The sequence below is a fragment of the Eurosta solidaginis genome, chromosome 1 (genome assembly GCF_040869045.1).
Source record: "Eurosta solidaginis isolate ZX-2024a chromosome 1, ASM4086904v1, whole genome shotgun sequence".
Classification (NCBI taxonomy): domain Eukaryota; kingdom Metazoa; phylum Arthropoda; class Insecta; order Diptera; family Tephritidae; genus Eurosta; species Eurosta solidaginis.
In genome coordinates, this window is record NC_090319.1 from 43656663 (window position 1) to 43680654 (window position 23992).

The window sequence follows — 23992 nt, forward strand, 5'->3', positions numbered from 1 at the left end:
AAGGCGGAGCCACGCCCATTTTGAAATTTTCTTTTATTTTTGTATTTTGTTGCACCATATCATTACTGGAGTTGAATGTTGACATAATTTACTTATATACTGTAAAGATATTACATTTTTTGTTATAATTTGACTTAAACGATTTTTTTTTTTAAGTGGGCGTGTTCGTCATCCGATTTTGCTAATTTTTATTTATTGCACACATATAGTCATAGGAGTAACGCTCTTGCCAAATTTCATCATGATATCTTCAACGACTGCCAAATTACGGCTTGCAAAACTTTCAAATTACCTTCTTTCAAAAGAGGGCGGTACCACGCCCATTTTCCAAAATTTTACTCATTTTCTATTCTACGTCATAAGGTCAATCCACCTACCAAGTTTCATTGCTTTATCCGTCTTTGGTAATGAATTATCGCACTTTTTCTGTTTTTCGAAATTTTCGATATCGAAAAAGTCGGCGTGGTTATAGTCCGATTTCGTTCATTTTAAATAGCGATCTGAGGTGAGTGCCCAGGATCCTACATACAAAATTTCATCAAGATACCTCAAAATTTACTCAAGTTATCGTGTATACGAACGGACGGGCGGACGGACATGGCTAAATAAATTTATTTTTTCTCCCAGATCATTTTGATATATAGAAGTCTATATCTATCCCGATTAGTTTATGCCGTTACGGTTTACCGTTATGCGAACAAAGTTAATATACTCTGTGAGCTCTGCTCAGCTGAGTATAAAAATTATTTAGAAACTGATGAAAAAATAAACGTTAATATACACACACATAAATGCAAATTTGTTACACATGCTGCAGTGAAACGCCAAACTAGTCGTCAAAAATACTGGTATACAAGGCAGTTGGCCAACTGGTTAGTTTGGGATTCATACTTGTTGTGAAGTAGTTGTTGTTGTTGTGCTTCGCCCCATCCAATAAGCGCGACCGATTACAAATTGTCATCAATATCCTCGAACGGGGCTGCAAGAGCCGTTTTAACCATATGCAGTTAGTTACTTATCTATAAGTTTTCGAAAAGGGTAAACAAAAGTCAGCTGTTTTATTGGTTCACCCTGTGTTAGTGGAAACGAAAATTTTAAATAAATCATGATGAAACTAAAAATGATGAAAACCTTCCTAAAATGTCATTTTAAAGCTTTATCTTTTCACAAGTTCACAAATTCACAGTCCATTTTTTAAGATCCTTATTTGACCAAATTCTAAATAATTTTTACCGGGGAGTCCTTCCTCATCTCCATATATTTTTATATGGGAACTATCAGACCCAGCAGACGCTGTTCTGCCCTAACAGCAGTCCAACATTGTATGTCTGTGCACATTAGTGGGACTTAATTCCTAATTCAAGGCTCCTCTCCAGATACTCTGTATACAGAGAGTCTTTCGTCGTGAAAGCGAGGGCAATGAAACACTACGTGTTCTGCGTTTTCCAATTCGGTGGGACAGTGTGGACAGAAAGGATCCTCCTATATCCTACGCTTATGTAGATATTCTTTTGAAACCGCCGTGCCTACTCAAGTACCATTCAAGTATATTCCAACTAACAAGAAAGTTCAGCGCCCTTTTCTAGATTCTTGCCAACTAACTAATGTTCGTGACCTTGCGTTTTTCTTGGCATCTTCAGATAGTCGGTCGATTCCAATACCATCCAGATCGGCCATTTCACTTCACAGTAAATCTACTGGAACTTTTCGAGATAAAACCAGGATAGCGTCGTCGGACACCGTTCGATAAGCACATGCTATTCGTAAAGCAGTGATACGGTAGGCTGCCAGTAAATCTTTTTTATGGATCATATTAGATCCGAGCCATACTGGTGCTGCTTATAACAGGTTACGTTGGATAATAGCTGACGGTCAGCTTCGCATGGGCCGCTAATGTTGGGCATTATTCGCGTTAGGGTTCCTCTAACTTTAGATATTTTATCTCCCACCGCCCTGATGTGTTCCTTAAAGGTTAGTTTTGAGTCAATGTTTACTCCTAAATACTTTAAAGGCTATATCTGAAAATCTCATATGGTTAGGACTAACTCATCCACGGTTTGCTTTGAGGACACGAACACCCTCTATCCCTCTATCCCTATCTCTCTATCTTCGTCTAACTCTATCTTTTCCTTAGTCTCTTTCGCCTTCCCCCTTTTCTCTTCTCTCTCGTTTTTATTCTTCTCCATCTCTTCCTAGTCCGAGTTCTAGTCCCAGACTCAGTCGTTCCAAAGCGTTAAATACTAATCTAGGTAAGGGGGTACCTATATACCAATGTTCAGGCTAATCGTAGTATGAATAGAATTTGTTCTAATAGATGGGCCCTAGTCCACATTATTGTTGTGTGTGTGTGTTTCTGTAGGATTTTAAAGCCCTGTAAGTTCTTTCCTACATAACTTTAAAAACAATTTTTGCACAAACCCTATCGTGACGAAATCTATGTTAATTGAAAATTTCTTGAAAATTAGTAAAGTCTTTCGCAGTTTTGCCCGGCCGCCTTTTGGGTACTTCATTTCATAATATTAACTAGCAGACCCGGCAGACGTTGTTCTGCCCTAAATTTTGCCTACCTGCATACATTGTAAAAAGCTTTTTCCGTCTAACTCCGCACTCCCCCTCTTCACTCTTTCCTAATCCTTTTATTCGCTCCTCCCTCCGTCTTTTTCGCTTCATCTATCTCCATCTCATTCTATCTCTCTCTCAGTATATCTCTTTTGTTCCAGTCCCAGTCCCAGTCCCACTCCGAGTCTCAGTCCCAGTCCTAGTCCTAATCCCAGTCCCAGTCCGTCTCTGGTCGGAAAAAAGGATCGTAAACACTAATATAGGCAAATTTATATACCAAATTTCAGGTAAATCGAATAGAACGTATGTAAATAGGTATGTGGGTATTATTAATTCATGTCTCTATTTCGGCTTCGCATGCATATTTATCAGTTTTGCCAGGTTGATGCGACTAAATCGAATATCACAATGAAATTTACTTTAGAGCTCTCAGCAACAGCTTTCATTTGATATCCATATTACCCACACATTCTAGGGGTATCGAGGTCCACGTTTTGGCCTATATCTCGAAACCCTAGTCACCCAGGGGTATGAATATTACCCTCTACTAAAGCACTCATCAACAGCTTTCATTTGTTATCCATATTCTATAAACACATTCCGGCGATCAACTAACACACATTTTAGCCTTTCCTTTTATATATATAGATTTTTATTTTTCACACTTCACTATAATATTAAAACGAAATTCAGAGAGAAAGAGAAATGCTTTTGAAATTCGGCTTAAAAATTGCACATGGAACAACTAAAGACTCTCCTGAATTAAAAAAAAATGTCTTAGTACTTCTAAATCTCGGGCCCCTCAGAAACCCCGGGTCCGGGGGAAATCCCTCCCCCCCACCCTCTCTCTCTCGACGGGCCTGGTGATGTGGTATACTTGATATCATTCGCTATAATATTTGTTATTGATAAGCAGGTTGTTTAATTAAACACCAAGCAATTACACGGAAGCATATCCGCACCACCTGAAAATATGAATGCCGCTGCGTATACGTAACATTTATTATTACGTATAATCATTTAAAAAAAATTGCAATAAAATAATATTGCGAACATAAACTAAGATATAACCTACCCTATATTTCAAGTTAGACCAAACTACACACAGGGTGCAAAACAAATTCAAAATCGGTTTAGTAGTTTAGGAGTCCATCGCGGTTAAACATAGTCACACGTGATTTTTATATATAAAGGTATATAGATGCGAAAATCTCTTCGGGAAAGTTTTTTAAATTTGGGTAAATAGACGCCCATTTTTGTTTACAATATATTAATAATATTTTAATTACACTCAAGTTTTTTATAATTTTCGCAGCATAAATCACACATTCATTGTTTCGTTTCTTCGCAGATGTTTGTCCTTGGTACGAGAGCTGTGACTGGGTTTGTGTTCACGATTACTTATAGCCGTGATTATAAACGAAACGCAAGTGCTGTCACAGTCATTAATTACGCCGAATTTTTCGAATCGGTCGCTGCGATTTACTGAGCTTTATAGTCACTTTGATAAAATCGCTGGTACTCGAATATTTGGCAACTCCATAGTTTATAGCCAGTTGTATTCCCATACTAGCGAATAATTTAGATTTTATTCGCAGCCCATCCCATACTCGGCTCTGTTACAATGCAGGGGAAAAAAGATAATTATGACTGAAATCTGACTTGCTGTTACAATATTGTTTTTGGTATTAATTTATGGTAAAAATGTCTTACTATATGATCCCAGTACCATTTACTCTCTTCCTGAGCGAATCAAATATTTTGATTGTTTTATTAGGTTTAGTTCGATAATTGTGTGATTAAACCTCCTAGTTGGAATGACTGCTGGGGCACGTACATACATAGCTGCATACTGAATTTTCGCAATCTGTTATAAATAAGTTTAGACCAAAAATGTAAAACAAAAGTGAAAATCGAAATCGCTTTGTAAACAATTTCATTGTTCATCAATGTTGGTAGACTATTTTTAAAATAGTGATTTTTCAATTGTTTTTTTTTATCGGCCTTTTGATAAAGGATTACAGGTAAGAATTCGAGCTCAACGCTAGAACAAAAATGTTTATGATAATTATAGGCTTGGATCAAAAAATAACTTTTTAATTATAGAAAAATTAAAAAAACAGTAACAATAATTTTATGATAATTATTGGTTTGGATAAAAAAAAAAAACTTTTCAGTTATAGAAAAATTAAAAAAAAAACATTATTATCATAAAAATTATTGTTCTGACCTTGAGCACGAACTCGAACCTGGAATAGTGAATTTTAATTAAAAAATTGAACCAGCATACAAAGTTCGCTACTTTGAAATAGGCGTCATCGGGTAGATACAATTTTGGAAGCTTTGAATATAGACCAACAAAAAGAGGATTTTGCTACAAGAGACCCGAAATCACAAGGGACCTCAGAAACGGAATGGGGCAATGTTGCTGCTGCAGTATATACTGACGGAGCAGGTGTACTCAACAATTTTGTTAATATGGCGGCACTGTTTATTGCACAAATTAGGAATCGTTCAGCAGAGTACTTATGTATACCAGTCTGTTTATAATGGAAATGACGCAAAAGCAGGACATACTATATACGTATATACATACATACATATGTATTAGAGCGGGTCAAATTTTTTTCCATCAGGAGTATAGCAGAAAAGTAATCTACAGATGATTCTAAGAAAAATTGACACCATAGCCCTAAGTCCGATTTCGAGGTCCCGATTTTTGCAATATAGATATTTTGCCATATGAATGTAGGGTTTGCCCAAAAACTCTTCATATCTTCTGATAGAATTATAGGAAAAATATCATATTGGGCTTACTTTAAAGGTATTTTACGTACATTTCATAATCTGTATTAATATCTATAGTGTTTTTGATTTTTAGTAGAGCGAAACAACGTGAAGGTGTTATGGCTGTTACAGCAGAAAGTCGTGAAAACCAACCAAGAATGGAGAGCAAAAATATTTAAAAAAATAATAACATAAACTTACAATTTTTTTATTCATAAGGAGCTGGCCTGATATAGTTTATGTGGGGTGCGAATAAAACAAAGTTTTTCCCACCTTGCAGCCCAACGTTTCGCTGAGATTTTCTTAGCATCTTCTGGGGCGAGACTGTGAGTTTTATTTGAGGAAAAAACCAGATACACGTTAGAGAGCCTACGGATTATGCAAAAAAGGGATAAAACAAAAACTAAACTACTACTAAAACTACTGAAATTCAAAAACACTATAGATATTAATACAAATTCTGAAATTTACCTAATATATCTTTAAAGTAAGCCCAATATGATATTTTTCATATAATTCCATCAAAAGCTATGAAGATTTGTTGGCCAAACCCTACATTCATATGGCAAAATATCTATTTTGCAAAAATCGGGACCCCGAAATCGGACCTAGAGCTATGGTGTCTTCAGCAATTTTTAGAATCATCTGTAGATTACGTTTTTGCCATACTCCTGATGGAAAAAAATCCATCCATACAATTTGACCTGCTCTAATATGTATGTATGTATAATGATATTCTAAATAAATGCAACTAAACCGCTTGAAGTGCCAGGAATTGCTAAATATAATACGTAAGGTAGGTATTACAACATTTATACAAAATGCTTACTACCATTACTAATAAAACGTACATACATACGTACTGGCGTGGCAAAAAAGCAACTTTTATACATTTCTGGTTTACTAGCAAAACCCAAGAGTATAAATTTATTAGTAGAGCAAGCTACTCCAATCCCGTCGATTTTTCTTTTTTTTTTAACTACTAGGGAGACTGCTCTAGTTTAAAATTGCATCCCAGTTCTGCTCACTCCATTTTAAAGAGTCGAAATTTTAAACCAAGTTTAGTTTGGTCATACCTATATATAGTACAAAAAGTTTCATATAGCCATATAGCAATGTAAACATTAAACTTTAAGGAACACAATTATAATTTGTGTGTCTAGGCTAATTAACTAGCCATTTTACTATTAGTAATGAGTATATTCCGGACACTATCTACTTTATAGTGCTTCCTCAAAAAGTTAATATCAAAATGATGTAAGGATGTCTAAGGACGGATGGAAATGCTCAGCTTATAGCAAGAAATAGTCCCCGGAAATCATCCATAAATAATTGCAGAATGATCCCTAAACCGTTTCAAAAGGATTCCGAGCTAGTTACACAAAATATCACATTCAGGCAAGATCCCAACATAGTCTCCTAATGTAGCCTAATTATTCCGAAAATATTTCATTAGTTACATGAAGGTATGAAAGAAAATCACTGAAAATATCGAATTTTTTCCGAAAAAATTCTGAATTTATCTTTAAAAATGGTCTAGAACAGATGTCGTCAGCTAGTGAATTAGTTATTCGCCCTCTCTTTACACATTGTATTATCCGTTTTCGTCTCGTAGTCGCTGAACAAGCAGAAGAGCAATAGCGAAAATGGTTATTGTTGCCAGTTAATCAACGACTACTAAAACCAATTCAAATTTTGGTGATCACTGACATGCGAATAATGAAAATTAAAACTAAAACAATTTCTACAAAATAGATTGGGGTAAGCGATGTAAAGTTGTGCAATGATTTATGTACGCTAAATGCTTGCTAAAGTTATATAAGAAGTGCTATTCGAACCAGGTCTATACCGGATAAGTGCGTTTTTATTTATTCCATAAGGAACTGGTAACACAATTCTAAAAAGCATTTCCAAAAACAAGTTTATCGATTTTTTTGACGATAGGTGAAGCAAACCCCGCCATATGTGATATGACGCCACATGACACCAATCATATTTTCAATTATAATGTGGAGCCTACGTTTCTAATCCCAACCTCCTTATGGTCCACCTCTGTTGAAACTGCTAGTTTCCTCGAACTCCCGTTAGAGGACTTTGATGACAAATTGTGAGTGAGCACCCATTGAATGAGACGAAGCATTGTTAAAACAACAACAACAAAATAGGTCAAGTCTTCTTCTTGTTATGACTACCGAAACGTAGACGAATGTTTGTACAAAAACGGGGCGGTGCCTAGTCCATTATCAAATATTTTTATTTTTTCCTCTTTCTTATTATTACGGTATTTTGAAAGTAAAATCGCATTGATATGGAGTTATTTTTCGCAAAGACATCGGCTATAAATAATAGGCTATTATATTCTTCTACTATACTTTTAACCCTTTCACTAAATATGTATGTACGTACAAGGTTAGGTTAGGTTAGAGTAGCCAGTGCACTTGGGCCCATAAAGGTCCCGTTGTGATACCACATGGATCTCTCCGCTACTCAAACCAACAGATCGATTTAGCAAATTTCATAAATTTCTAAGGTTTCAAGTTAGCCAGACCACAAAGATCATGAAAGAAGGGAGATCTCAGAAATGTTTTTCCTCTTTTATCAAAGCAAAGGACAATCGTACAGAAAGTGCTTAACTGTCTCTAACTCCTCCTCGTCTACACAGCTCCTGCAGTACCTAGTAATTATAAGGAGCACCCAGTCGTTGTTCATGCCTTCCGATTGCTATCTGGACGATTACATATTTTTATATATAATTTTATTATAAGTCGGACCACCAGAGAACCAGAGATATCGCCAAACCCTCCGCTTCCAAGAAGAAGCAGAATTCTCGTGCATTTCGCGTCCCATTCAGGCCACACGAGCTTAGTATGATAGCAGAATTCAAGATTCCTCCATCTCACAAAGTGAGATTTGCTCAGCGGAGTATAATAATTGCAAAGTATTCTTAAACATTGTTTTTTTTTCCTCTCCCTTCTTCTCAATCTGATACTTTCCCTTCCTACTTGATTTCCTCCCATTTCCTCTTTTTCTACCCTTAATGACTTTACTTTCTTTCCCATCATAAATGCTCCCTTAGTTTACCGCTTCTCTGCTGGTCTTGTTGCTTTTACTTTTCCTTACCCTCTCTCGAACTTTTTTTCTTTGTCTTGCTTTCGGGTTTTCTTTTCTTCCTCTTTTCCCCTTCCTCTTTTTCGGTTTATTCCCATCCTTCCGATACCAAATTTCCTAGGGGGAGTAGGAAGGCTAGACGACACCTTTCCCCCCAATATACGCTCATTACTTCCATCTGTGTATGTTAAGGTACATACATACATATCATATCCATATACATAGGTACATACATATGAAAATGGGTACATTGCCAAAAAAACAAAAGTTTCGTTCCAACGCATTTCACACCCCGTTTTATTCAATTTCGCTTCAACGCCTCTTTGGATTGGTTTTGTATTTTGTTTTATTTTTTTATTTCTTTTTTAAATTGATGATTACTATTGTTAAATTACTTTTCTTTGCGTTTAACTATATAATAATACTTTTATCGCTTCTTTTGTTCGGCTTTCGGTGCGAGTTTCAACTTTTATAATGACTTTACCAACGTATTTTTTTTTATAAAAAATAGTTCTGTAGGTTTGGTTATGTCAAATACTCGTTTCAACCGGTTAGTTGCTGCAATAAATAATGAACCACCATACACTTCTCCCATCTCAATGGGTTGCAGCAGCTCAACGTTCACCGAAAAATAAATTTACAAATGTACCTAAATGCTACATGTTGGCTTACATATGTACATATGTACACATATTTTTCTGTAGTATACGTATGTACATACATATATATGAATTATATGCGACATATTACATATCGCACACATAGATAAAAAAAACTATCAACTAAAAAAATCGCTATTTTCAGAAAACGCGATAAACTGTCTGCCTTCCCCATATGCGTTTGTGCAAATTTTACTCTTTACAAAAGATTTTCTCGCTGATTAATGGAGGTATTAATAAATCGAGTATACATCCCGTTAGCTGTTGAATTGGCATGCAAGTGGTACTCTTAACTTCAAAATTTCAGATTTTTGAGTTAACTACCTTTTGATCTAAGTGTGCGATATGCGCAACCATACGCACATAAGCTATCCACTTTCATGTAATACCACATTAAGTGTGTGTGTGTGGGTGAAATTGTGTACCACTTTTTTTTTAATCTTCCACATAAACTATGTACATAAATTAAGCTGGGTTGATTTACATGGACGAAAGTTAACCCATATCGCGCCATCGATTTTCCGATAGGTTGTGGGCTCAGGAAAAAAAGTTCCACTAAGCATACCCAAAAAAATAATTTTCGAGACTGCATTAACAGTTTTTAAAAAAAAAAATTTTTTTTTTTTGGTTTTTGGACTTGTTTTTGTCGAAATCGATTTTGAGTCCCAAGTGAATTCATGCGCTAAAGACGGTGGTAAGTGCAGTTTAAAAAAAAAAAAATTTGTCCGATCTTGACAATTTTTTCAGAGAACCATCTATGCCCAATACGTAAGCTTGTGGTAAAATTTGATGTTGCTAGCTGTTTAAATGAGGCAGAAATGGCGAAAACCCTCTTATTGAACAATCGGTTGTATGGGAGGTATATGCTATAGTGGTCCGATCCGGTCGATTCCGACAAATGTCAAATCACCCATCAAAATATGCCCGCTTACACAATTTCATCAAGATATCTCAAAAATTGAGGGACTAGTTTGCGTTCAAACAAACGGACAGACGGACGGACGGACGGACGGACGGACAGACGGATATGGCTAAATCAACTCAGCTCGTCCCCTGATCATTTTGGTATACTTATTGGTGGGTCTAACGGAAACATATACATAAAAAATGATTTGGTGCCTTGAAATTAAAAAAAAACCGATTTCGGCCAAAACAAGTCCCAAAAACCAAAAAAAATTTTTTTTTTTTTAAAACTGTTAATGCCAACGTTTTTATCGCATAATTTTAAGTGGGAGAGGAACTATGAGACAAATTCGTTTTCATCGGCAACACTTTTGCACGTTTCTGAAGAAACTCTTAAGAAAAAAAAAAAAAAATGGCGAAAAAATAAAATTTTTCACCAAAACACTGCTCAAAACCCAAAAAATATTTTTTTTCAAAAAACTGTTATCGCCAAAGGTTTTAGCGGACAATTTTGAGTCGGACAAGGTATAAATGAAAATTTTAAAATGAAATGGAAATTTTTTAAGTAGGTCATGAAAAAAACCTTAAAAATCAAAGAAAAAAGTCAAAAAACTCAAATTTTTTTTCCTGAGCCCAAAACCTATCGAAAAATCGGTGGCGCGATATAGGTTAATAAATCGACCCAGCTTAATGTACATACGTACATAGGCACTTCCATCAAGATAAGTACATTTCCATATATGTATATATGTATGTACGTAGTATTTATGTAAGATTTCCTGTGCTCAATGCACCTTTTACAGCCGTTATTTAGGCAGCTGCATTTACCTTTTGCGTCTTTGTCTTATTGTTTCAACTTTCCAGGTCAACATCGTGTTGAACTATTTTCCGGCATTTAGGTACTCCATTGTTCAACGCAACTTAAAAAAAATGTACTTTAATTACTAGATCTCATTTATTCTTTAGAAAGGTTTTCATAGCCCAAATATCGTTTATTCAAAAGTTTTTCGAATTTTGAACAGTTTTTCAAAATATAAATAGGTACGAAGTAGTCAGATTTGTATACCCAGTTGTAAACCATGTCCGTTTGCCGTACGCCTACATTGCGTTCTACGCTTGTAAATCGATGTTCGACAAGAAATGGTGTCTCAAACAAATCGGCGTCGTGGCAGCAATTAGTCGTTGGCATTGTGAATGATGACTAAGTGTGTTATCTTATCTGTCAACTGCCTGACAGGCTGTTCAATATGGCTACTTTTCAGCGTTTTGACAGGCTGTTCAATGTGGCGGCGCCTATCTTCAGCGGGTGATAGAAAGAGAGACAGAATGAGACAGCGATAGTCAAATACAAATCAGGTGATCCAATCATTTTGGAATTTTGACGTTTATGCAGAAGATATCACACTTAGTCATCATTCACAATGGTCGTTGGTTAACGAGCAACGAGGTAAGGCGTATGCACGCATGTTTGTGAACACTCAAAAAATAACTTGTAAACACCTATGCTTTCAAAATTGTTCGAATTTAACAAAACAAAACATATTGTTACCTTTATACAATTAGCTATAATTATTTCACTACCTGACGACCTCTGCTCTAAAGTGTAGCAAGAAGCTCTTTGGAAGAATGAAAAAATCAAAAGGCTACGAACTGCGTTTGTTCGTGCTACCAGAGCTTGTCGCATGGTGTCCCATTTTAAACCTGCTTTCGATCGATTTACATATCGACTGCTGAGTGAAATATCACCCTATCTCGGCTGCCGTTTCGAAAACCCCCTATCCTAGAAAACGTTTGAATAACGCCCTATTTCAGAATACGGTTGAAGAACGCCCCATCTCAGACATTTTTGCATAAACACCCTAGCTAATGTTAAAGTGTATTGAATTTGAGCTCAGATAGAGATTTTTTGTAACAAAATCTGAGATAAGCCATTCTTCAACCGAACTTTGAGATAGAGCGTTTTTGAAATGAGCGCTGAAATATGGCGTCATTAAAATGTTTTCTTAGTTAGGGCGTTTTCGAAACAGCAGCCGAGATAGGATGATATTTTACTCAGCAGTCGATATACTCTGTACATCGGTTAAAACCGTTCTGAAACTTAGAAAATCTGGATGCTGGAGGGATGCATAGTAATCTATTTCCGGGTGGCACAATTAAACTACTACTCCACTTGGACGTCTCAAGTGTTCTGAGTTTTACCTCCCGTTCGTCAGCTAAATGTTTCATTAACACAGCTGGCAAACAGCAAACAAAGATGAAAATCGTGTATGCGGAAAAGTCTGAAAACACACTCGTTTAGCTGTAGCTTACGCTTCGAAATAAATTAGGTACTATCACAAAATCTGAAATTTATTGGCAACGTTAATAACATCCTTGTAAGTGGTAAAGATTGGAAGAGAGATATGATCGCAGTTGATAGCCGCAAGCGAATCAATACCTCCAACTAACTCAGGTTAGCTCCAAAATGGACTCAGGTACGGGAGTGGAATGTGATCGAAAACTTTAGAAATGTCTATTTCTCTTATACTTCCGTCAAATTGTAGGTGTTTCAAACATAAGTCCACACGATTTGGTAAGCCTGCAGATAACTTAAGGACCGGAATACCTAACTTCCCTAAGCCAGACCGCAATTAAAGGCCATAATAGCTGCGACACATTTGAGCTCAAAGTGAGCCAAGTTAAAAAAGTAAAATGCAAAAATAAACCACAGGTGGTACAAAGTCAGGCGTCACAACGCCAGACTGCATTGAGAGCAAAAGGTCTTGGGCCGACACTCAAAAACTCATAGCGATCTCCACCAGTGATTGGGCTTATATGAGGCAGGCATGCGGAAAGGATGGGTAATCTGCATGATGAAACTCATTAATCTAAGCATAGAGGAGCTACGAACTCTATCCACTGTAGTTTACGATATCACCTAAGTAAGTTAATTCTAGTCGAAACGCAAATCTGTCGATTTTGTGCGCTGGAGGATGTAACGACGGTTCACATTCGCTGATAATGCATCGCTCTGGCAAGGCAGACACTCTCCCATTTAGGTGGCGTGACTCTTAACCCCTTTGTGATATGGAGTCATAAACCTAAAGAGGTACTTAAATGCATAAAAAGCCTTCACATACAGTGCTAGGCTAAAATGTCAAGCACAATAAAGGTCGCAGTGCAACGAGGGTTTATAGTAATACCTACGCCATGAATATCTTTAGAAATTTGGTACATGGGTTTGTTTGAATCACAGAAGAATGGTATTGAAAATTGACAAAATCGGACTATAAAAAGCCTACTTTTTCGATATCGCAAAATTCGAAAAATGTGCTATTTCCTTGGACGGACAGACTACCTAGTTCCCTACCTGGACTTCGATTGGCCTCTTAGAGCCACGATAGAGATGGAAGGTTGGTACAAGCACGCTCAAATGGCCAAAGAGACGATACGTATGTATATCGATGGCCTAAAGTAATGAAAATAGCAGGGCTGGCAGAAAATAGCTTTAATTGCAGCCGTGTCAATTTTTACATTTACATCCAACCAGCAATAAAAGCTATAACATTTCATAGCACAACATCTAAAAGTATGCAAGAAAGTAAGCAATCCCTGGAAAGAATAGGGAAAGGGAGAAATATACATCTTTATTGCATCCCTGGGCATTTGGGAATAGATGAAAATAAAAAGCGAATGCGCTAGCTAAACAGGACACATCGCTCGAAGTTTGGGACATAGACTTTCCGATTAGATTGGGTGAGATTAAAAGAAGGCGAGAGCTGGATATGATAGAGAACAAGCAGGAAAGGTGTAGAATCAAGCGCGGGCCTGCAAAATGTCGAATATAATTTGCAGGTCTTACAACCTTAGATTAACAAAGTTACTTTTATAATTGAAAAGTGAGCTGACTGTAGGCTCATGATGGGTAATCTGACAGAACCCTGCCTTCTGCCGTCATATGAGCGAGTTAGAGGAGGAAACGATCGAGCACGTCTAAAACGGCACGTATTAGAATTGGCACAACTACCAGATCTAGAAGCATCTAATCGTTGAGCAAATTTCTGGTAACACTATGGACTCATTCAGTCTATGTGAGGTCCTCACGGACCAGCCAGTTGAGCCCAGCCTCCTTTGGGAGTATCGATAAACTGATAAAATCTCTCTAATGGATTGATACTATGACGCAAGTTAAAATATCTATTAACATTTTGGAAAATGGGCTTGACATTGCATCATACTCACGCTCGCAAATATTTTTTGGACACTAAGGAAGTTCGTCTTTGACTCTACATAGTCCTAAGTAGATAGAGTCCAAGGGTGTTTTTCAAGCATTTAAGTAGAATCCGAATAAGGGTGAATTAAAAATTTTACTCACCCTAGTGTACGTGATGTGTTTAGTTAGTATGTAAAAAATATGCACATACAAGCAAATAATTACATACATAAGTACATATATAATTGTATATATAATATATTACCCTGCAAAAAACGTGCAATTAACCCCTAAAGAGAGAGATTGGACTCCGATTAATCTCTTTTGTATACATTTGGGCATAATTGATCCCACACACAGTAGGGATTGGTCAGCTTGAAATCTATGTAGTCCAATGAAGTGAGTAAAATAAAAAAATAGGTGATTGAATCGAATTAAATAAAAAAAAAATAAATGTAAGGCGCGATAACCTCCGAAGAGATCTAAGGCCGAGCTTCTCTTCCAATTTGCGTCGTGCTCCTCTTGATTTTTCCCTACAAATTGGCCGGACGGGACCTACATGTTTTATGCCGACTCCGAACGGCATCTGCAAGGCAGATGAGTTTTCACTGAGAGCTTTTCATGGCAGAAATACAATCGGAGCGCTTGCCAGACACTGCCGAGGGGCGACCCCGCTTAGAAAAATTTTCTTCTAATTGAAAAATCTTATTTCTAAAATTTTGATGTTGTTTTGCCCGGGAGTTGAACCCAGGGCATACGGTGTGATAGGCGGAGCACGCTACCATCACACCACGGTGGCCGCCAATTGAATCGAATTATTTAAGAAAAATGCGGAGCCCTATACCGAACCTAAATTACTAGGATCGATCGATCCCTTTCGGGCATAATGGGTACAGTTAGTCTCATCATAGAACATGTTGAAACTAAAGGAACAGTTCAACTCATACAAAGAGATATATGCCCCTATTACCGTTTACAACTCAACTCTGGTTGGGTTGAAATTTCGCAATTTGGTATTACCGATTACAACTCAACCTGTAAAAAAAAATGTCGGTTAAGTTGTCTAGTCTAACAACTTTTTGTGGCATTACCGTTTCCAACCTTGAGTTAGTGTAGTTGTCAAAGACGTCAAAATCTTACAACTGATTACTAGCAAATTAATTAACTAAATAATTAATATAGAGCGGTAAACGACTCATACAATAAAGAATTAAAATTGAAACACCTTATAGTCGGTATATAAATGACTATAAGGTGTTTCAATTTTAATTCTTTATTGATTACTAGCAGTTGTCTCATACAATTTTGCAGTTGTTTTGAAAAATGTTAAGTTTTAGAAGACGGTTCATCACCGAATTTTTAACAAAAATTTTTAAAGTTGGTACAAAAGAAACGTTTCGGCCTCCGATTTAAGAATCCGAAAACAAAAATTAAAAATTCATATATTTCGGTTAAAATTTTCATATGGTTGTATTTTAACAGATTTTTTGTACACACTAACGCAGAAAGGCGTTGGACCCACCCAGGGTTATTTTTACAAATCGCGGCTAAATGCCGCCAACACAGAAAGATCTTCTGTGCAAAAAAAACTGTGGATCGGGCCTCATATTTCGGATCCTCTCTGGGCCATTTTGTAGGTTTTTGTAAATATTTTTCGACAGAAATAAAATTTTTAATTTCCCCTTTCGAATCCTAAAAACGGTGATCGAAACGCGTCTTTTGATACCACCTTTGATAAAAGTTAGATGGTGCATGGGCTCATAAAACGTTACAAAAAAAAAAAAAAAAACAAAAAATTTAAAGCCGGTAGTTAAACTGTTTTTAATCAAACAATAATCGACAATTTTGTACACATTTATAGAAAAAACAACGTTTACACGACGGATTGCATTGAATAACTTTTTGACTTTATGGAGCGACATTCCGAAGTTGGACGAGGCTGGCCGCAGTTCGGATGCAGCCAAAAGAGGTGAAATTATGCGAACGTGAGTCCCATTGATACTAATCACTACTCCTGGGAATCTTGTTTTAGAGTAAAATACAATTTTTGCTGTTTGGGTTTTAATCCACTTTGCACAAATATGGTCCTCAATAATATCTAAAACCAGTCCAACACCAAAATCATTTCCACAGCATTTTTGATAGCTGCCATCAGCAAGGAATCGGAGTGTGGCGCCTAATTTTAAAATAGGGGTAAAGCCTTCCCTCGAACACGTTTGCGGAAATGGTTCTTAATTGTGTTTAATAATGAGCAAAATGCTTCCTTTCAAATCTGCAAAATAACTCCATTTGAAGCTCATCTTTTGTTACTTAAACATTTTCTTACTTGGTGCTTGGTAGTTCCAGGGGATTGGAATGATCACGCGAATGTTTTCCGTATTCGTGACATGTTAATCACCAACATTTTCGCCATTATAAAATGATTTCATATCATATAATATCTTGTAATAACATAATCACTTTTGCAAATGCTTAAATTTTCGCCACAAATTGATCAGCTGTCCATTTATCTGTCAAATCATCACTTTCTTAGGTTGGCAGCACCAATTCAACTTCAACTGAAATAAGTTGTAATTCGTAATACCAAACAGGAGTTGAGTTGTTTTAATTACAACCCAACTAAGTTGAGTTGTATACCGTAAGAGGCCCCCAAAACTAGCATTGGCCGCATACGCCTTTGCATCTAATCCTAGACTTATCGCATTTTTTGCAGGGTATTTCATATATTTATTAGTATGTATCTGTATATCAGATGTATAGGCACTGTCTATTTTCTATGGTTTGCCTCTGTTTGTGCACCTTCGAACGTACGATTGAACGCCGTTACCGTCATGGATATGTAGCAATAATATTTACATCTAGCAATTTGCTCACGGAGTAGATACCTGCGCTAGAGATGCGTAGGTGCGAATGTCGGAATTCGTCTAAGCTACGGTACTGTACTCAATATGGCCGGAAAAGGTCGAAAATAATTGAAGGAAGTATTGCTAGAGAAACCATTGACCAAGATAATAATGAAAACAAATTTTGCGAGGTATACATACCTTCCAGGAGATTAAAGCCCAGCTTCCAATATGTGTTGTACTCCGTTTTAAATTTTATTCCACAAATTGGAGTCTCTTTTCCGTTTTATTTTGAATTTGAAAAGGGCAGATGAACTAAGTATTGCTGGGCAGCTTTTCATGATAGAAATATACTCTTACAAAAAATGGTTCGAAAGTAGATGGCGGCCGACTTTTCGGATTTCGCGACCTAACACTTGGATGCATGCATGTTTTCGGGATAAGGATCGGGATTGAGTGTTTGGTTCAGCACACATCTTTACTGTTTATAGAAAAAATATTTACCTACGGTGATGGTCACATAATTAGGGACATTTATATTCAAATCGAATTTTATAATATTTATTATGGGAAGTTGTGTTTATTCGCGTTAATAATTGGTATAAGCAATAAAATCATCTTGGTAAAGACACTCTAATACAAACAAGTAAGGAAGGCTAATCTCGGGTGTAACCGAACATTACATACTCAGCTGCCAAATTACAGCTTTTAAAACTTTTGAATTACATTCTTATAAAAGTGGGCGGTGCCACGCTCATTGTCCACAATTTTACCAATTTTCTATTCAGCGTCATAAGGTCAACGCACCTACCAAGTTTGAACGCTTTATCCGTCTTTGGTAATGAATTATCGCACTTTTACAAGTTTTCGAAATTTTCGAAATCGAAAGTCGGATTTCGTTCGATCTGAGATAAGTGCCCAGGAACTTACATACCAAATTTCATTAAGATACCTCAAAATTTACTCAAGTTATCGTGTTTACGGACAGACTGACGGACGGCCGGACATGGCTAAATGAATTTCTTTTTTCGCCCAGATCGCCCCGCGAACAAAACTAATATACTCTGTGAGCTCTGCTCAGCTGAGTGTAAAAATTGGATTTCGAAATAATAAATTTCAATTTAGGTATAGCACTTTAATTCGTTTTGCTTAGCTTACGTTTACACTCAATCTATATGAGTTCCTTACGAACTGGTCAGTTATGCATAACCACGCTTATGGCAAATGTTTTGTTAAATTTTATTTAATCGGTCAAGTGCATAGTTTTGAAAATACCAATCTTTTAAGTTCTACGGTATTTCTTTTATTGCTTGTGAGGCAACATTTTTAAGATGATTCTCAATTCGATTTATCTGATAAGATACATAGACCTCATAATCGATCATCTAGTGAGTTATCTAGTTCAATATTACGCTCAATTCTCACGGGAATGCTCTGGGTCATTTATGGACTTGAGAAGCAGAGGTCGTGATTTATTTGTGTTGTGTGTCATTTAACACATATGACTAAAGGCCATGCAGCGTCAACTATTTTTGCAAAACCAGGGTTAATAAGGGCGGTGTTGTCCAACAAAACACAAACTATCTCAAAAAGTAAACAATACTTCTATTTGGATTTATCTGGCTGAAATCGTTGTTGGTGCATTTATGTATATGCAAATTTGTTTATCTGGCTCCGGGTCATTGCGACGGGATGCTGGCTATAGCTAATAAGTTCTTTCACACCGAAAAAATGGTGCTTCTGAAATCTACAAATCGGATTTGTTGTTCTTGAAATAAAATAGGCATTTGGTAAAATTAACAGCACTATGGTTGATTTAACCGTGTTTTTTTGTTAAGAGAACAAAATTTTGTATCCATTCAACAGAAGAGAAAACTGTTGGTCTCAAGTTAACAATATTTTTTAAAAATGGCAGATTTGCAATCAATATAACTGATTTTTCTCTTAAAAGAATTGATTTTATTGGTTATTTCAACAGCGAACAACCGTCATTTTATTAAAGTACATCAATTAGTCTCAAAGAGAAACCTCGTTAGCGACGCTTACTAACTTGGCTCTTATGACCTTGGTGCCGCAGAAATCTCTGTCATATCAACAGCCTTCACTGATATTGAACAGTTTTCAATGGTATTTTTAGGGCGACAGTAATAATTGTTAAGTTAAAAGAACTATGTCGTACTTATGATGAGTTTTATTTTTATTGATTTGACAGTTGAAACGGTAAATTCAGAAACAACAATTTGTGCGAAGTTGATTGAACAGCATTGCTGATAGACAAAAATTTACAGAAATTTCGTTGAATTGACCCATAGTTCGATAGATTTAACCAGCTTTTTTCTTTCAGTTACAGTTTTTTTTTCAGCTTACCTGCAATACCACTGTTGGTAAGTTTTGCGGAGCCCTGTCGGCATTGCATAAATATATTCGAAGCTCGAACCTGTGACCTTCGGTAGGACTGAAAGACTAAGCAAAGCTTATATGTTTTTGGCTGTCCCTATTCGTCCGGGAAATTCAGTATACAAATTTGTCGATTTTTATAAATTGGTTGCCGTTTTTCTTTATGATATTTTTTTTGAACGATACATTTTTCCGGACGAATAGCTACATCCTATTTTTTTACGAAAACAGGTGTACCTAATTAAGTAAGCATCACTGTACATATGTAGGTACGTAGTAAGCGTACCGAATAATCTTCAACACTGTAGGCCTACGCTGAGTAAATGCATAAAAAGATGTAGATGGACACTTCCATAGTAACAGGCGCGACACCATTGTACAAATTTGTATAATTATAATGAAGATATTTGTTGAAAATATGAAATATGCTGTGCAACGATTCAGTGGTCGGTCATTGATTGGCTCCATAATAATTTCTATTCTGAAATAATGCCCGAGAACACCCGACAGATGATGAAAGCTTTCAAGATCGTGACAAATTCATAGCGAAATTTTAATGTGCCGTGATATGATCAATTCGTAAGCATGACGCAAACCGCTTAGGCAATGCCTGCTCGGTTAGTGAGTTAACTGGCTTTTAACCGTTTAAACGGGCCGTCCGAAAAGACAAGCCCATCGCTGCTTTTTTGTTGGGCTAACTGGCGCTAATTGGTACCAACAATGGAATTTAAATCGTTTTCCACCTGGTCCTTCCAGCGGAGTAGGTTCCCTCCTCTTCCTCGTCTTCCATAGGCGGGTTCCGATAAAAAACTTTTTAAATACTGCCTACTTAATATCACACAACTAGTTCTGTCTAGAGTAGAGAGAAAGAGTGATGCTGAAAGTCGACAAATTGATTGAGCCATAAAAGTTCGGCTTAGGACTTGGTAATTAAAAAAGTGAGTTGTGCTGTGAACGAGGACAAGCAGCATTTACATCGAAATCAATGTTAAGCTGCAAAACATATTATAGTCACTCTTTCCAGCAAGTGCTTATTTTGACTACGTAGGTTTTCAATAAGTGAAGTCATGGCCGATGCCGTGACGTCGGTTGTGCTGCTCGACCACCACACCAAAGGGAAAGACAATATCAAAATTTTTCGGAAAAGTTTTTACAATTAAAAAAAAAAAATGGTTTCGCAAAGACCCCCCATTTTGTAGGACAAATAAAAAAATAACACCACAAAAATTGAAAGAAAGCTCGCCTTAAATCTCTTTGGTGATATATTGTGCCTTATATTTTTACTTCCTTTATATTAGGTCGGTTGAATGTTTGTCCGCTTTTCATACAAATCTTGCAATCGATTTTTAAGTAACTTCCCATTGAGCTGCTTTACACATAGGTTAGAACACCGTGACAATGCAACAAAAGAAAAAAAAATCTGTTAGGTGGTGCACGGATCGGAATAATTGGATAAGAATTTGAAAATTTTCAAACCAGCTTTTAAGTAACTTCTCGATGAGCTAGAGACTTGAAATTTCAAACCTAATTCAAAGGTCGATGACAGCCGATGACACGATACAAAAAGATTCGCTAGGGGGCGCACGGGATGAGATATTTATAAAAATCGTACGAAACGGAGGGATTGATTTTTATGTAAGTTCTCATAGAGCTACAACTGTAAAACTTTACTGATAGGATAAGACGCCGAGAAATTTTAAGAAAATGAGAAAAAAACTCCGTTAGGTGGCGCACGGATCGAAACATTTAGATAAGAATTTGGAAATTTGGTGTTTTGAAATCGATTTTAAAGTAACTTCTCATTGAGCTACAAACATGAAACTTCAAAGATAGGTTAAGATGCCGTGACAAAGGAACAAAAGGAGAAAAACATTCCGTTAGGTGGGTCACGGATCGTATAATTAGATAATAATTTGGAAATTTGCACCGGGTTTTAAGTAACTTCTCGATGAGCCAGAGGCTAAAAATTTAGAGCTTAATTCAGAGGTCGACGACACCGATGACACAGTACAAAAAGTTTCGCTGGGGGTGCACGGACTGAGATATTTAGAAAAATCAAACGGAACGGAAGGAATTTTGGGATTGATTTTTATGTAAGTTCTCATTGAGCTACAAGCGTAAAACTTAACAGATATGGTAAGAAACCGCGAAAATGTAAGAAAAGGAGAAAATAAAAATAAAATAAAAAATTTTTAAGCACTTCCTTTATATAAATAGACAAAAATCAGAGAAAAATGTCTCTTTATGTAAATATATATTCTTGCTAAACTTTGATTTTAGTTTTAATTTTGACATAGAAATTGCAAAAATATTTATGAGAAGTAAAAATATTAAGGTGGAGCGCAATTGATTAACTAATAATATCTCCTTTCCTACCAAGTTTTCAATCCAAGTAATGTGCGCTCCACTTTTATATTTTTATTTCTCATAAATATTTTTATAATTTCTATGTCAAAATTTCAAAATCAAAGTTTAGCAAGAATATGTCTTTATAAAAGGAAACATTTTTCGCTGATTTTTGTCAATTTATATAAAGTAAGTGCTTAAAATTTTTCAATTTTATTTTTATTAATTTTTATCTAGGAAGAGGGAGACTGTTGCTCCCAGTCAATGTCAGTTATTGACAAGACAGTTAAGCGCCAATTTATCTTGATGATGGGTCGATTTTTTTGGAAACCCCCTTATATACTTTTATATTGCATGAACACCATTTAATGTTATTCTCTTTTTACCCCGAGGTGCGTCGATCGATACATAGGTATGCACATATGTATATATATTTATGCAAGTACCTGTGGCTGTAAAAATAACTGATTGCAACAGGCACCATACACATTAATCGAAGCTATATTCGAATTGTACGGTTGAACGACAGCTGTCAATCTACCCAAGCCCGACTCATCTATATATTAGACTGGATCGGCTGACATACAAAGTCCCAACTTTACAGAATTGAATTGTGTTAAAGCTTGAAAATGTCTTAGAACAAAGTTTATCCTCCTTATCTCATTTCGACATATAAAGTAGAACCCTTCTGAGGTTTTTTAGAATATTAATAATGTTTCTACATATATTATGTCAATTAGGAACAACAATAACAAACCTTTAGAGCAAGTTGTTGGTGGATGAAATTTGACACAAATTAGACAAGAGTGTGGAAAGGTCTACTGGCTATATTATTTTGAGAAAGAGGGTGTGTGGTCCCACACCCCTTGAGAACAGTAACTTTTTATATGTTTTTAGCCATTATAAATTTGAGCTTTCAAGAGTTAGAACAATTTTGGAAAAGTTTGCAGACGCAGAAAACCTATCAAAACACAGGATCCATGTTATAAAAAAACTCTGTTCTGTTGGCGATGTGTGCAGTAGAGGTTTATGCCGATCACTTTATCGCTGTTGTTGTTGTAGCGATAAGGATACTCCCTGAAGGCTTGGGGAGTGTTATCGATGTTGATGGTCTTTTGCCGGGTAAAGGTCCGGTACGTTGCGATAACAAGCACCATTAAGGTACTAGGCTCACCATCTTGGGAACGATTTGATATGACCACATGAAACCTTCTAGGCCATATCGCCCTCCCACCCCCTAGATCCACGAGGAAATTGGGGTCGCCAGCGTCTCGGCTGTTAAACAAATAGGATTCGCCAATACATTACGCTGGCAACCGCTTCAAAGGGTTGCGCTACACAACTCCTTGAATCAATTTGGTATTTTATTCGCCTCTTACGACAGGCATACCTGCCGCGGGTATATTCTAAGCCCCCTAACCCGCTGGCGTATCACTTTATCGTTGGCGGTAGCGGCGTCGTCGTACTTAAAAAAACTTAAATTTTCTATTAAAAAAAAACATATTTTGGAAAGGTTTTGTTTATATGTAAGGAAATCAAATATTTGGCCATTTCGGATATATCTAGGATTTTTGCCTCAAAATCTCGCGATCGTTCAAAAAATTTCGGGAGAATCTCTTTGCGGAGGGACTGACCTTCATTCACTTACTCCAGGGAGGCTTCGAACCTAACGCCGGTCTTAGAGCTGGTATTGCTGCGTATGCCGAAACAAAAATTGGAATACCAAAAATGGTCTCACTTTTGTCTGTATGTCTCGTGCAAAGCATGGTTTCACCGAAGGAGATATTCTGGGGCTAACTCCTAATACTCGTCGTCGACATGATTTCTTTAGATCACTTGTGGCTACTTGCTGTTCACGCACAAAGGCGACCTACGGGTTATTTATGGTCTATTAAAAGTCATGATTTTCGTGACGCAGTTTTAACGTTAGCATCAATGCTGGTCTATTGTTGATCGCGCTAAAGGGCGCCTCCAGTTTTTTCGGTTGTTTTTTCATCGACGTCACGTTCTTAAAAGCTACACCTAGCTCCGAAGATTTTCTGCCGAATGTTTTTGTCGCTCCATGCTACCGAGCGACATAGCCCACAAGAAACCATTCGCTCCACCACCTTGAAACGTTGAGAAGTAACTATTCGGCCAAGGATCCCGCCCTCGACATCATAGGCTGGCTAATGTGGATATCATTGCGTAAGTCATGG

General features: G+C 36.7%; 1 protein-coding gene across 1 annotated transcript in view; it reads left to right on the forward strand.

Moving 5' to 3' along the window:
- The first annotated feature begins 6076 nt into the window (after positions 1-6076).
- LOC137252556 (piggyBac transposable element-derived protein 4-like) overlaps positions 6077-23992 on the forward strand; it is a 371343-nt gene continuing 353427 nt past the window's right edge. The window contains exon 1 of the mRNA XM_067788476.1: positions 6077-6142. Within this exon, the coding sequence (XP_067644577.1) occupies positions 6092-6142 (51 nt within the window). The 5' untranslated portion in view covers positions 6077-6091. The remainder of the gene's footprint in view (positions 6143-23992) is intronic.